General features: G+C 38.6%; 1 protein-coding gene across 3 annotated transcripts in view; it reads left to right on the forward strand.

Annotated features, from left to right (window-relative positions):
* Nucleotides 1-15,547, forward strand: part of ZNF804A (zinc finger protein 804A) — a 156,480-nt gene that overhangs the window by 115,231 nt on the left and 25,702 nt on the right. For 2 of the 3 annotated variants that reach the window (XM_030017723.1, XM_030017724.1), the window contains exon 2: nt 4,106-4,249. The exons of the other annotated variant lie outside the window; for it this stretch is intronic. In XM_030017723.1, coding sequence (XP_029873583.1) covers nt 4,106-4,249 — 144 coding nt within the window. The remainder of the gene's footprint in view (nt 1-4,105; nt 4,250-15,547) is intronic. 3 annotated transcript variants of the gene reach the window in all.

Genomic DNA, 15,547 nt, shown 5'->3' on the forward strand with positions numbered 1-15,547 from the left:
TGTTTAATGTTTCTGTAGCTTGCTTGCTTTCTTCTTCTCTCCTATAGTGGGAGCAGAAAGTCCAGTCTAGTTAGTGACAGGTAGCCCCTCTGCGGATGCAGCCCACTCTTAATCCAATTTATCAGACATTTGCAGTAACGTTTGCCCAGGCTTAAGGCTTTGGAGGATGGAGAAGATGGATTTAGAGAAATAAAGCCAGCTGATAGATGTGATCATTTACTAGAGATCTTTCATATAAATTATGAAAAATAGCTACAGTGAATTATAGCTATAGGCTTTCAGATAATAAGCCTTTCAGGAAAAAAATAATGAAACTAAGTGACACTCAGTTCTGAGTTTCATTAGCAAGCTGAATCATAATTCAAAGTTCTTTTAAAACTTCCAGGATGGTTTGCAAATCTTGATGAAATTGAGACTAAGCTTGATCATATTTAACCAGTTTAAGTGAGTTTTTTGGCTGCTACTTTTACTCCAGGAATATTTCTCTCCAATAAGTTTCTGGGTTATTTCTGTCTGCAATCCATTGCCCACTACTGCCAAGGTCCAGGGACTGTAATTTTTTACTATCAGTTTTTGGGTAGTTATCCCTCATCAAAATCAATAAGGCTTGCGAAAGCCTCCTCTTTTAAGGTAGTACTCCTTGTGAAATCAATAGAAATAGCCCAGCAGGCAGAGAACCAGCAGCCTGGATTCTCCTGTTAACATTCCCCGTTCATCCTTGAAATCGGACTTTCCTCGGCTCCCGATGCCAACCAGCAACAGGAATTTATTCTCAATCCTGACACAGTCCAGGAGATCCCATGGCCGCAGAGAATCTCCTGAACACCCTCCATTAAGGGTTTTATTAAGGGTTATTTTGTGCTTACATGTGCAAGACAATAAGCTGAAGTCTTGGAAAGGACTAACAAAGATGTTTGGAGAGGTGATTCAATATCTTTTCCCACCAGATTAAAATAAAATTGATAAATCTCATCTGGTAGTCTTAGGGGCTGACATGAAGAAACTGCCTTTTTTTGTGTTTCGTGATTGTTTGAAGTGCAACACAGTGCAAAATTTTGTAAAAGTAAACATTTCTGTACTATTTCTTTAGAAATTTTTGCTGCAAATATATTCCTGTTGCAGATGGATACTTCACTGCCCACGATTAATAGTTAATTAATGCTATTGCTCGTGCTTAAATCCCAAAGCTGGTACCTCAGCCATGAGGTTTGTTAATGGCCATTGCTGCCACTGAAGAAACATGAAGTTTCTGAAGTCAGGTGAAGTTTGGTAGTTGGATAGAAACATCTCCTGCCAGCAAAATATTATACAGCAGCAAAAGATTTAGGTGATAAAGGAGTTCTGTAAAAATGTTGGTTTAGTGCTCTATTGTGATTTTTAAAAATTCATATGTTAAGACTTACTACAAAAAGGATTAGGGTAGAAAATAGAGAATATTAATACAGTACTGCATGTCACCATGTTATGTATTGTTTTATCATGTCTTCTTTTGGAGGCTGTGAAAAAACAAGCAGAAGTGATGAGTGGCCTTGATATAAGGAATGCCTGAATAAACTAGAACTATATCATTCAGAGCGCCATACCCGAGAGACAGTGTGGTAGGGGGTGTATATAATTATGAATGACCCAGTCAAAGGGAATAAAAAATGGGTGTTTATGACCTTTTCCAATATGCAACAACTGAAACTAGCAGAATGCTGCTGCAAAGCAAGGGGAACTGTCCTTAGTTAAGAGTCACTTTCCTTAGTTGTACAGAATGAAATCTCACCCAGGTTCAAAAGGTTGACGTGATTCAATTCAGCCATTCATATCTTCCTAAGGTCAAATACTTTTGGCTCTTGTCATTTAAAAGTCCTGTTTTTCCCCTGCCCCATGCATGATCAAACTCCATCCAATTACTTGCATCTAATTTAGGTGATGTGATAACATTCTTTACTTTCCTCTGAAACTGTGATGTAATATTGTAATGTAAAATGAACTGTACCCCCGAAGGAACCCTAGCTGAACGATTTCAGTAGTAGAAACCCTAAGATCATGATGAGGTTTTATTACTTTGTGGTGAAGTTGTTCATGGGGTTCCAGTGTCTCTGCTCCATTAGGATGCATCGGCATGTCAAATGTAATTGCATTCAGGTTAGATTCCGCTATATAATAAGTATATGGTTTAAAAAATGGTGCTTTATGTCAACAGGAACACCAATGAAGTTATGTAACTTTATTCAAGGTATTATGCTACATTAGTAAGTCTTGCATAATTTTGCTCGCGGGTTAATCAACAACATGGTGTGAGATCTTTATATAAAGAAAAATTATTATTCAAGTCACCCTTCTTGTCTTAGAATCCATTGTGTCCATTGTCATCCTTCACAGATGTCATATATAATATTTCAGAGTTCTGATAATTCCCCCGAATCCAGAATTGTCTTTTTCATGTTTTAAAAAAACAAAATTAGGTGACATCCCTTTGTAGACTATGAGAATTACTTTTAAAGAGTTTCAAGGGAGTACATCTCCTTAGGGTCTCTATATGCTGTTTCCACTGCTTTCGTAAACATCGGCATCTTGGTAATAATTGAAGTGGCTCAAAACCTGTAGTTCCTTACTACTTGATACCAAGAACGAAGTGCAGAGTTTCCAGACTAGGTTTCCATACAGCATAAATGTATTTCGAAGTGTAAAATACTGCTGTTTCTTGAAATAAAATGCTAACTCACTTTGGTTTTAAACAAAACAGATTTTATGAAACACCATTTTAGAAATGTGTGAATTCTTCACGTGTCAGCCAGTATTCAAAACAGCACTCTACAGTGACTTTTGCAATTCTTTTAATGGAGAAAATTTTGATGAGGGAGTACCTCAGTTTGGGTATGCATCAACAGTGCTTGCTAGCAGTCCAGTCATGCTGAATTCTATTTAAAGTACTATTTTAAATAAGTACTTTGTGGATAGAATTCTAATTGTATGACTATTATTCCTCTCTTTTTTAGTAAACATCATTGTTATGAAAATATTCTAATCTGATAAACATAAGTTTTCCATTTTAAACTCCCTGAAATATATCTTGGAAGTATATGAGTCCTAAGCTGTGAAAACTGCTAGCAAACAGGGACTCAGTTTTGGGTGTTCTGAGTACGAGATCATCTTTTATCTTAATCTAACCGAACAAGGAAGAAGACAGAAACAAGGGCAATTTAGGGTCAGTTCCAAAGAGCTCACAGTGATGAAATTTTGTGAAACAAATCAAAAGGGGTGTATTTTCTTAAACAATATTTGCTGCATTTGGGATTTTAGGGTGTGATTCTATCCCAGACAGGCTTGTCAAAAGCAAGAGTCATTGCAGTGAAGTTACACGTGTTCAGTGTTTAACTGGTATTAAACTAATTCGAGATGACAGACCATTTCCATGCTCTTTTAGAACAGGCCCTGTTATCATCAATGCATTTAGGAAATTAATAAATATTAGTTGTATATAATTTGCTCATAGATGATAAGCAAGGTTGTTTGTAATGCTTTTGCTAATGTATGGTAAATCTAGATGTGCTTCTGTCCTTCTAATATCGGATGCCAAATAACAAAGCTATGGAAGATTCTCATTACATCTCAGCTATGAAAGTGTTCCTCATGTTCTCATGTGTACACGCGTTCAAGAAGGACCCAGTAGGGTTACTTTTATTTTGTTTTCTTTTTAGTAGGCATACTTTCGTGTAAAAGCCTGATAACTAAATTATTGCAGTTTGTATCTTCATGTTTATTCTGCTTGGGTATATTACCTAGATCTTTGGAGCAGCAAGTCTTGGATTGAAATTAACTCGAAAATAGCCTTCAGCATGATAAATATTTGTATTTAGACAGAACCTGGGGAAATCCTTCTAGCCTCTGACAGAGCCCCTAAGGGGAGCTGACAACTGTATAGCAAATTGAAGTATGCAAATCTTAAGCCTCGCAGCAGATACAGTAAATATGTGCAGTGTAACACAGCAAATATGTGAAGGCTTTTAGTTACAGAGGTGTGTAAATGTTTACAAATATGATTAACTGCAGAGCACAAAATCCATTTGCAGCATCAAAGGCAAAACTAAAATTACTTTTTCCCACCCCCCTCCAGGATTATGCTGAAAAGAAAAACACGATAGCAAAAGCTCTGGAAGATCTTAAAGCCAACTTCTACTGTGAACTCTGTGACAAGCAGTACTATAAACACCAGGAGTTTGACAATCACATTAACTCTTATGATCATGCTCACAAACAGGTAAGAGGAATCTGCTCACTACTTCAACTTAGTTTCAGGTAGAATAATGAAATAAGATGTCCTTCAGGCGGGCTTGGAAATCACAGTCGAGTTCTGCCCGAGTTTCAGGTTCTGGGAAGCAAAATACACTGGTTTCTTAGAAACAAATCTTAACATGAAGATTTTACAGTCAAAAATTCTGAGATGGAAAGAAAGGGAAATGTGAACAGTTAAATTGTGAAAAGGAACGGTAAATGATGAAAAATACGATTACAAGCATAAAGGTACAATTTCCTTGTTATCAGTTTAATTTTGCATGTAAATAAATACTGTGGTATACCTAAGAGGTGACTTACTGGGAAGCATTTGTTGCAACAGATGTGGATAGGTAACTTGACATACTCTTTGGTAACCAGCTTTCTTTTAGTGCAGATACAGTTCTGAAATGGGCTATGATTTTACTTAAATGCATTGAATATAAAAAAGCTGTGGTAATGAAAAATTTCTGGCTCAGCTCACAATAAGATACGTGTTAGCTTTAAAACATTGGTATTTACATTTTTACCACCACATTTTATCACCGCACCTCCAAGTTGTGTGTCCTACTTTGCTAACATGAAAGCAGTGCTTCTATATAACAAGAGAGGTAATGCATCCCAGTGCAATGTCCTGGTCTCCAGAGGGGTCAGGAGTATGTAATTCAGAGGAAAATACAGTGCATCTTGACTCCACCGAAGAGATATGTCATGATAATGTAAAGACATGTAATAACTGTACAGGAAATTTCTACTTGGTACACTTAGCTGGTAATTATTCTGTATCTTTTTTTTTTTTTATCTGGTGAAATCATATGGTTGTGGATCTGGATTGATTGCTTTTCATTCTAACTGAATCTCCCCTTGTCCTGTAATTCTGCTCAGGGTGAACGTAGATGAATTGCTACACATGTTTTATATCTGTATTATGTAAGCCAACGATTTGCTTTTCTTTCCTTCAGCACCTCTCCCTGAAACACTTCTCTCTCTCTCTCACTGGTATTTTTATTTAGCCCATAATTTACACTGTCAGCGTGAGTGTTAGATTTAGTTTTGAGAAATATGCAGATGTGGACCTCAGCAGCAATAGCAATCTATGAGAAGCTGGAGGGAAAGGTATATTAGATAAGAAATTAACAGGTAGCTTCATTGCATCCTATAGATATTTATTATAAGCTGCAAATATTTTTAGTTAAAATACAGCTGGAACTGATTCTTCAGGTGTTATGTTCACACAGCAGCACCTCATTGATGAAAGGCAGGAAAAAATAAGTGATGGGCAGTCTTTGCCACTTGAACTCTCTTAGGATTTTTATTTATTAACTTTTAAGGGCTCTGAAGCACTTCTAAATAATGAGAACCTGAAGGCTGCAGTGTTCGTTCCTCTATTCAGTATTGACGAAAAATTGATTTTGAAACTGAGGTCAGGTATGAGACTGAACAGAGACTTGTTTCCAGTGATTCACATAGTTATTCTTGTTTTCTGATGGCTTTAGGCAGGAGACAGTGGGCACTGCACCAATGACTGGCGGAACATGGCAGATCCCGCCTCTCCATCTTTTGTGTAGGGGGCCTGTGTGTCTGTGTTTGCCTGTGGCTTTGTGGATGTGTTTGGTGAAACACAGGAAGCCATCCTCTTCCTCTGTAAGACCTCCACAACTCTAATCTCCCTGGTAGGAAATCAGACAAAAGTTTCTAGTTTTCCAGCAGAAAAAGTTGTATGGATGCTTGTTTGGCAAAGGAATAATTTTCTGTAATACTACTGGCAGATAGGACTATTGATTCCTGAGATTAAAACGTTAAGTCAAGTTTAACTCTTCTGGAACGTTTTTTGTGGTGGTTTCTACTGGTATTACAAAGAAAAAACATTCCTCTTCCCATATTTCAAGTGAAAAAGGGGGCAGACAGCATGTGCTGCAGCGGAGGCTCACTCAGATTTGCTCAATTTCCAAGGAACTTCATACTATGTGCTTTTTTTTGAGTAACCTGATTTTACTAAGTGTGCTAGAGCCATTTGCAGGTGCTACTGTTGAATGCTCTGATTTTGTCTTGAAACTTCCTACCTCAATGGCAGAAGTTTTCCAGCAGTTCAGTAGGGGTGAGAGAAACAGATAGTCTGTCTTTGGATTTTGCTTCATATTTTCCTCTTTCTCCCTTTGATCACACCTTTCTACTAATAATGGACAGGTAAGGGGAAGCACTTACTAGAAAAAGTTTCCCATGATCCAAGAATAGTTGTAAGCATCTGCAGCCAGTTCAATTTCAGTGATCCCAGCAGCTGACAGTGGTTTCTATATGATCAAACAGATGAAAGCTCTGCCTAAACCTGAGTTCATCCCAGCTGTTCTGAAAAGCCATATTTAATCCTAATTGAGCACTCTGTTATCACACCATCTAAGCTATGGGATGGTTTGTCAGAGAAAATGTTCATAACGGCTCCTGCACCTCAGTTTTACTGGAGAAGATTTTCCTTCCATCGATTCAAAGGTTGCCAGCACAGAAAATTTACGGGATTTAAAATAGAAGATTTTATAATTATGTGGTTTTCCTCCATTGTATGGGGGGCCCTGTACTGTCAGGGGTTGGTTGTATTTTGATTTATTGTGTCTTATAGCTTGTGAACGTCTGCTTTGAGATATTATGAGATCCTTCTGACTGGTCCAGAGAGAAAGGATAGGAATAGGGCAAAACTAATTTTATTTCCTAGGACCTGAAGGAGTTCAGAGCAGTGTCGCAAGATCTCCACTGCCTCTGTTAGTGTTTTCTTGTTCTTAGCTTTGACAATATGGTTTGGAGAGCAATATCTGCAGCCTTTATGAAATACTCCTGGAAAAGCAACTTGAAAGCAGTCAGCAATAATGGAGAAAAATGAACTCTTTTGCTTTGAAAGCCTAGACAAAAAAAAAAAAAAAAAAAAAAAAACAAACCCCACAAAAATATAATGATATAATGCAGGTGTCTTTAAAAAGCAAAAATGTTCTGAGGTCAGAAAGAAATGTAACTAAGGCAGAGCCACTATAATATAGTAATGAGAGAATTGCTATTGGTGATGATGGTCTATAGTCATGGAATGCAGCTTTTGAGACCCATGCCAGGACTTTAAAAACATCTGTATGATGCAGCATTTCTTAAGCATTTGGAAGTGCACAAGGAGCTCTCTGAAGTGCTGTATTCATGCAGGCTGAAAAAAATCCTGCCTGTGTTCCTCGAAATGCTGCGGTTTTGATAAATGTGGCTGAACATTAAGTATAAGGCTCTGAATGACCTTCATCTCGTAGCCTCTCAGAGTCGGTGAGTTGTTTTGTCTTGTCGGTGAAGAAGACTGGATCACACAGCTAGGTCCCTTACATCAGTCATTCCTCAAGAGACTTTTGTCGCTACAAGAACAAAGTGGTTTTATTCCTGTATTTGAAAGTCTTCCTCTCCGTTCCAGAACTTCTGATTAATCACCTAATATCAAGGCAGCGCACTCGAGCTTGGTGCTGTTTCCTCTCCCAGGAGTACTCTTCCAAAGATCAAACAACAACAACAACAACAATGACAACGATAAAAAAAGCTGTGATGAAAAATAAAATTAATAACCCTAATGTATTTGCATCTAGATATGCAAATACAATCAATTAAGTAAATTATAAGTAGGAATTTTTCCCCACAGAATCAGAGGTCATTTCTCAAACTGTGTCTCCCTGGATGAAAATGATCTCCTGCTCTAAAATGTATTTAAAATTGTATGGAAGTACTAAAGCACAAATTATGCAGGAAGACTAAATTAGTAGGTGTCTTCTTTCCGTATTACAGACACGGATTTCTCCTGTTTACTTTTTTCTCCTCTCTACATGTTTTTCTTCTTTGCAGATTTATTAGGAAATCAATGCCAAATAGGTTAGAGAATACCAATATGTAGCCAATTAGAAGTCCAAACTTTGAACATCTTTATGTGTTCAAATATGAAATGTGTTTCATGGAATATGGGTGAAGAAGAAGGAATTCTGAAGTGGAAGGGTGTGGTTAGGCACAACAATAATAATAATAAAATCATAATTTTACTAAAGGTATACCTCCTATGAGGTATGAAGCGTATAAGGGATAAAGTAAGAGCGGTATAGCACACTTGGGGATGCCAGTATTCTCAGCAAAGATAATTGGATCTTATCAGCTGTTTGACTACAATTTAAAAACAAAGCAGCAAATCTTTGTAGTCATCATTACAGCTTCTTAAAAAAAATCTCATTGTAGAGATATTCCCTCTTAAAAAAGAACAGATCCCATCTCTTCTACTTGGTTGGCACCTGCAGAGGGTGCACTGCAGTGCATCTGCTGGTCACGAGTAGGTCAGCTCAGGGCACTGCGGTGGATCTGCTCACAGGCCATCTGCACCTTCTGGCACAGCCAAAGAGTTTATATCTGTTTGAAGGGAAATGCGACATGTACTGGGAAAATTACAAAGTGAAAGAAATTAACTATTTACCGTGAGCCTACAGTATTTTATGCTGCATTTTTCAGGCCTGCTTTTTGCAGGTTGGGTTCCGCTTGTGCTCTTGGAATCAGACTAAGACAGAGGCAACATGTTGTATACCATCTTTGAAATGTAGAAATAATGATTCTCAAAAAAAGTGTCATCTTTTAGAGCAGTATGTCAATGAAGAGCTTCATTGTAGCACAGGATAAAACCTTAAGAGCTTCAAAAACTTTCTGAAGATTTGCTTCATAAGCAAAGCAAATGTGGTATATAGTGGGTCAGAGTTTTGGGGATGTTCACCAATAAGAGATTTCTTAAAAGAAGAATATTAAAACATCTGTTTCCCAAGTCTTAAACATAGCCCTTCCTGTGGAAAAGCTGGAGTTGGTTACCAGATAGAGTAAACGCTGAAGGGGATCACAAGGAACGATGCAGAGCAAAACAGCGCTCCTTTTGTGATGCGTGTCCAGCTTTACTGGGGTATGCTTGATGAGACGTGGAGGCAGAGGCCGAGGTCGGCTGCGCTCAGCTGGGTCCTGTCCCCTTGCACCGGTGGCAGCCCCGGTATAGCTCAATGCAGCCTAAAATGGTGTTGCATTTTGGGGGACCTTGCTGCGCACCGAGCCCAGCCAAGAGGGACGTTTAGATGACAAAATGGACAGGAAGGAGACAGTGACAATTTATGGCCATGAAAATCCCTGAGAGGGATAAAATAAATCACTTCTTCAAGCACCACCTAGGCTGGTCTTGGATCAGAAAAATGCCCATACGGATGTCTCGGTGCCAAGCTCACGGTGTCTTGTGTGAGTGAGGGGGCGGCTGTATTTCTGCAGGGCGAGTGGGGACGGACAGCAGGAACGCAGGTGCAATGCCAGCTGCTTCGTGCCCTTGTGGGGCATGCCATTGGAGAGAGCTTGTGGGACACAGGGATGCGCTGGCACTGTCATTTTTCCCATTCCTTACGAGTGAAAATAATTCTTTGCCATACATTTCAGTATTGCTCTTTATATTTTTCTCTTCTTTGTAGCTAAGTGATTTATCCCATTTAATATCAGATAGTCAGGATTCTTGCAGCTGAGTTTTCTGGAATGGAGAAATTTTATACTCCTTCCATTACTTCAGCCTGTTTCTCATGTTAGAAGAGAGTAACATCTCAGTGTGTCCTTATGGGCAGGCAGTCTTAACCTTCCGAATGTTAAGCAAGCATAGATGAGGATTTCACCATTTTCGTTTGAATCGATCTTGTGTAACTCTTTCTTACTGTTATTACTGCTTTCCCAGAATGTAACTTGGCATCTCTTCCTATATTTCTTTTTTTTCCTCAGGAAAAAATAGTCATCTTTGTAGCCTTTTTAAATATTAAGGGCACACGAATGAATGTTCAGCTGTGCGTTCATATACATATGTATTTTTGTAATACACATACAACCGTGAAATGACCCCCTCCTCTTCCAAACACACACTGCTCTCTCACTGTATTTCAATTTTTTTCCAGGAATATTGCATTATTTAATGGTCTTTTATGGTTGGATTGGGGCTTGTTTGGTTGGTTTTTTTAGTTAAAAGCTTCCTTTTAAGTTTTAAGGACTTAGACTGACAGTAATGCTAATAAGGGTCATCACCAGGCCTATTCATTATAGCTCAGCACTGCTGGTAGCATTGGAGCAGAGTATTGCAATAGACTTTGTGCTTCCTTTCTCAAGTCCTTTAAAAAAAAAAAAAAAAACCCCAACCAAACCCACCAACCCCCTTTTGCTGTTACTCTGAAGAGAAAGGCAGAGTTGCCAGCGTGACAGGACCACCCTGGGCCACGAAGGAGGAGGGCAACAGAATGAGGATCTCTGCTCCTTTGCAGTATGAGGATGTGTCCAGAGCCAACGCCGGAGAGAAGAGTCCAAGGGGGAGCCCGTTTTTGGATGGTAGGCTGCCAAGAGGGTGGCTTCTGGGGTCATCCCTGCCACCGCGGCTGGGTGATTTGGGGTAGATTTTGGTGTAGACAGTGTGAAGCGCGGGGAGATTAGCGGGAGCTGGAAGGCTTTAGGAAGAGGGGAAATATAGTCCTGTTGCACTAGGGCACAAAGCCACTTAGAAGGTGTTTTGCTGGTCTGTTAGTAATGCATCTGTATTGGAAGGCTGCCAATGGTAGTCTTTATTCTGCTTTACAGAATGTATTTTAAAATTAAATAGTTAAGCTTGGTTCTTTATGAATATTTCAGTATATTTAGGGAGAAACTTCACACGTTTCCTGGATGAAAGAAAAAAATAATCTATTTTCCTTCCAGTTTTTATTTTACCTATAAAATTTAATCCCAGAAATTGGCTTCTTGATTGGTATCAGCGTAAGAGAGTAGTTAAGCACTCGTTAGCTCAAAACTTGTACTGATAGGTTAGATGAGGATATTCTTGAGTAAAATATTAATACTGCAAAATCCAATTTTGTTGCCAACGAACATTCTGTTTCCTCATTACCCAAAAAGATGTATCACTACGTTCCTGCCTTAGTAATTATAATAGAAAAGATACTGCATAACATTTTCTGGTTTTCATGTTTGGGAAATTCTGTTCTGTAATAATGTTTGATTAACTAATTGACTTATTTTTTCTAAAAAAGTGGTTTTAGAACAAACATAATTACAGTAGAGAAGTATATACCCTATCTGTCCCACTCATAGCCTGCAAACAGAATATTAACCCCATGCACTTGACACTTCTGATTCCACAAGGAGCCTGTTCTTTAACACAGGAGTAGCCTTACCCAGCTGCAACCCTTCCTGAGTGTAGAAACTCGGTATTTATCCTCAGTTCTTTAAATTTTTGTCTGTTTTGAATTATTGCAGTCTTCTCCTTTCTCTCCTTTTCAATATCCAGATCAGTCTGATAACCTGAGAAATCGCTGTTATATTTCCGTGCAAAAAAATTACAAATTTAATTCAACCACCGTGTTTTGATGGGGAGAAAAGATTAAAAACTTGTGTTATACAAACTTGGAGATCAGATGATAGTTTACCTATCCCTTGCTTTGTTGTGTTAGGCTATAGATCAGCTAAGCAATTATCTGGAAGAAAAATCTTGGGTTTTATTTTCATTCATTCTTTAACAGAATCAATCTCCCAAAGTTAATTTAAGCATTATTATGGCTGCAAAGTTCAAACCAATCAACAGAATACCTTTTCTGTAATTTTGAGAAATTCCAAATGCAGTTCCATTGCTGTCCTGAAAGTAATCAAGTAGAATATAGATTAAGTGTAAGTAATGGATAATACGAAAAGCATTTTGTTACTCCATGGTTTTGAGCTGTCCATGATCGTAGAGAAGGGGGTATTTACAGTGAAGTTTTAAATTTTGTCAAGTGAAGGAGAAACTAATATGTTGCTAGTAATATATTAAATTCTGACCTCTCAAGGTGAATCCTTTTTTATGACATTAACGTTATTTAATTTGCTAAAACAATTAAGTGGTGCATGTGGATGGTTAGTACTCCGTTCCTGATGCTGCAAAAACCACCTTATAATTTCCGATTTGCTACCAAAAAAAAGTTTCAGGATATTTTTTTTTTTTTTTTCCTTAGGAGCTCTGCTAGTATTCTATTTGGTGCCCTACAGCTTGTGCATGCTGGTTTACACATGAGAGTTCATTCTTCATTGGGAAGAGCCGCACAACCTTTCAGTACAAGTCACAGTAAATCTTAGGGTAATATCGCAGTCTTTGCTGATCCATGCAAAATCAATCCTTCATTCATTTCAGAAAAAGCTTGTTCTTTTTTTAGTGGCAGTTCTGACCTGTTGATGAAACATAGCGTTGCAATCAGCATTGCCTTTTGTGAAGGGATGTGACCAGACAAACAAACTATATGGAAGTGATAGTGGGTTTCCCCCAGGCGATGATTCCTGCTCAGTCTGCACGCTAGGTGCAGTAGGACATCGGGACCTCTACAGAGCCAGGGGTTAACTTACAGTACCTCTAAGGAAAGGTTGTATGCCTTGAGCAGATGACTAGTGCTGTGGTTTCTTTATGCAGACTAATGCTACTCTAGAAACAATGATTACTGTTGTTCTGCATATTTGAATTGCAGCTCAGTAGCAGCTTATACAGAAATGTCTTCAAGTTCCTAAACCGCTCTAGGAGCGTTCAGCAAAGTCTAAAATATGAACTCAGGTTCTTCTTCTTTTTTCCACATGCAGTCGATGCGGTCTTGGAACAATTTAGCTGCAGAGCCTCTTCTATGTTTGTGGTTGTCTTTCTGGGTTTGAGCTGCAGTGGTTAGCTGGTTGGCTTTTGTTTCGGCTTGTTTTTTAACTACTGCTACAGCTGCAGCTGTCCAGTAAAGGTCTGAGTGACTCCCTAATTTAAACTTAAATTTGCCCACCCTCACACTGCAAATGAATGAAATAAGGCAGACTTAAGTATGAGCTCTGTGAGCATTTGAAGGGACAGATAAGGCGAGCAGGAATGCAGTCTCTTTTGACCTCTGTTGGCAGGCAGGCAATAGCCCTCGTTTAAGAAGGTTTCAAGAGTCAGCGGAAAGGAAAGCTAGAAGTGTGCCCCTGTCTTCAGCCCCATTCATATTTTGGATTCAGCTGAGCCTTTTCCTTCATCTCAAGGATACCATACACTGTTATTCCAGTAATACCTCCTAGTTTCTCACTGTGCTTTCACCTGTGCTTGTTCATGACAAACATCCTTGTGACAAACCTGAATTACTCGGTAAAGGACCTTTCGATTTCTTCTGAAGTCTATATGTGTGGCAGAAGAGTAGTGCTTCAACATCAAACGATTGAAAGTGTTGAGGTCTTCTGGTTGAATAATTTGTTTCATTTTTTTTAAGACATTGAATCTGCAGAAGGCAATATAAATACAAGTGGTCTACGTGACCGTACCTCCCTTTTGCAGGCATCCTTCTCTTTCCTTGAATTGTCTGTTCCAACAGCATGTTGCATTTTGTCTTAAATTAGAACTGACTATACCCATGGTATACTGTAATATAAATAATAAATAATATTAATTCAAGTTCATTCATGATTAATGCTACTACTTTTTAATGCCCATCTTCTCTGATATGACTTACTGCTGTTGTCTTGATATGCAGTCTTGATATACCTACTGATACCAAGACAGAACACAAAAAGTTAGCTCTGCACATGTAACCCACCTTCCCATTTCTAGCACTGAAATTCAAGAAAATCAAAGAAAGAATCTATTAAATGAAAACCTCCACCTTCTTTAATGCTGATTTTTATTTATTTATTTTTAACCACCTTTTTTGTATATTTTTGTCCAGCTATTAAGTGCTTGCTTGCACTGGCATCTGTATGTTTGCATCTGGTACAGCATCTCCTTGCGTTACATGATTTATAACTACAGAGAGATATATCTGCCTACAAATTGCTTGTAATGAGAGCTAAAAACAAAGCAAGAGACTCACAGCGATAGCATTGAAGAGAAGGGTCACAACAGTACCAGAGGTTAGGGATCATTATCGCAGACTCCCTTAAGGATCAGGTCTTCTCCTCATCACCTCTGTGCATCTTCCTCCCCTGCTATTATTGTTGTCCCTCTCCTGGCTGCAAGAAAAGCAACTGTCCCCCTGGACAAAGGGGGCTTTTGTGGAGGCACACTGGTTACAGTGAGCATTGCAAGAGCAGCGCACTTGTTTAAGGATACTTAAGGTTATCAGTAGTCTTTGTCTCATGGAGAAAAGGCATGGAATGAGACACTGCTGTCACTAGGTATGACAAAAAATGGAAGGCTATATTGATTTGAAAATAAACTCACAAATGGGACAAATTAGAAAAAAGTAAAATAAGTGAATGAAGCGTTAAAATTATATTTACCAAACTCATCCTTAGTTGTTTTCACTCTCTTTTGCTAAGCAAGCATTAAGCTTACATGAATGGTTCTCTTTTTCTTCTGTTTTGTGAGATGGAGGATGCTGCCACCTCTTCTTCTGTCTCGTCTCTCTTTGCAATCCCACTTCCCTACCCCAGCAGGAGACTTTTCTTCTATGCCATCTCAAGACTCCTTTCTTGCTTAATGAATCTCTCTTTTTTCCTTTGTTTGGATGTGAGTACAACACATGCTACTGATGTGGGTTACTTCATTTTCTTCCCTCATTTCTGCCCATAGTTACATGATTAATACCCCAATTAATATGTTTTCCTGGCATCAGCCTACTATATAAGGTTGGTCAAAAGTTATGTATTGTATAATGAGAAATATATTAAAAATACTAAGATAAATTATTGTAGTCTACCCGTGAACATTATGTGCTCACTGAATAAGAACATGGTTGAATCCTAACCTGTCTCACATCTGCTTTGCCTACAGAAGCTCTACCTCTTCATGGAGCACTTGGTGTTTGCTTTGCACAGTGGAAGCTCTAGTCTGAGTTACTCCTTAGTGACCAACACTGCCAACATCCTCAATAGGCCAGACCCAACATAACTGAGTTCAACTTGGATTTCAAAGAGCAAAGAAGGTTTCTGAGGGGCAGGCAAAATCACTGGGGGATTAACAGTTTAAAAAAAAATACAGGGAATATTTACAAGGAGATTTTTGTGTTCAGATGCTTAGAAGTACGTCAGGCCTGAAGCAGATGTCCATCCACACCATGCCAAAATTCCTGCAAGGCATATGCTATACCCAAGCCTGTTTTAGGATCCTTTTTCTTTTTTTCTTAACTCAAAATCTGAGTGAGGAGGAGTGGCTGTCTGAGCAAAGCTCTTGTAACAGCTAAGCAATAGGATTTGCAATAGTGAGAGCTAGGCAGCCTTAAAATGGTCGGTGTTGAATAATGTCACTTATGATGATGAGGTGGGGGTTACTTAA

This window comes from Aquila chrysaetos, chromosome 6 (genome assembly GCF_900496995.4).
Source record: "Aquila chrysaetos chrysaetos chromosome 6, bAquChr1.4, whole genome shotgun sequence".
NCBI lineage: Eukaryota > Metazoa > Chordata > Aves > Accipitriformes > Accipitridae > Aquila > Aquila chrysaetos.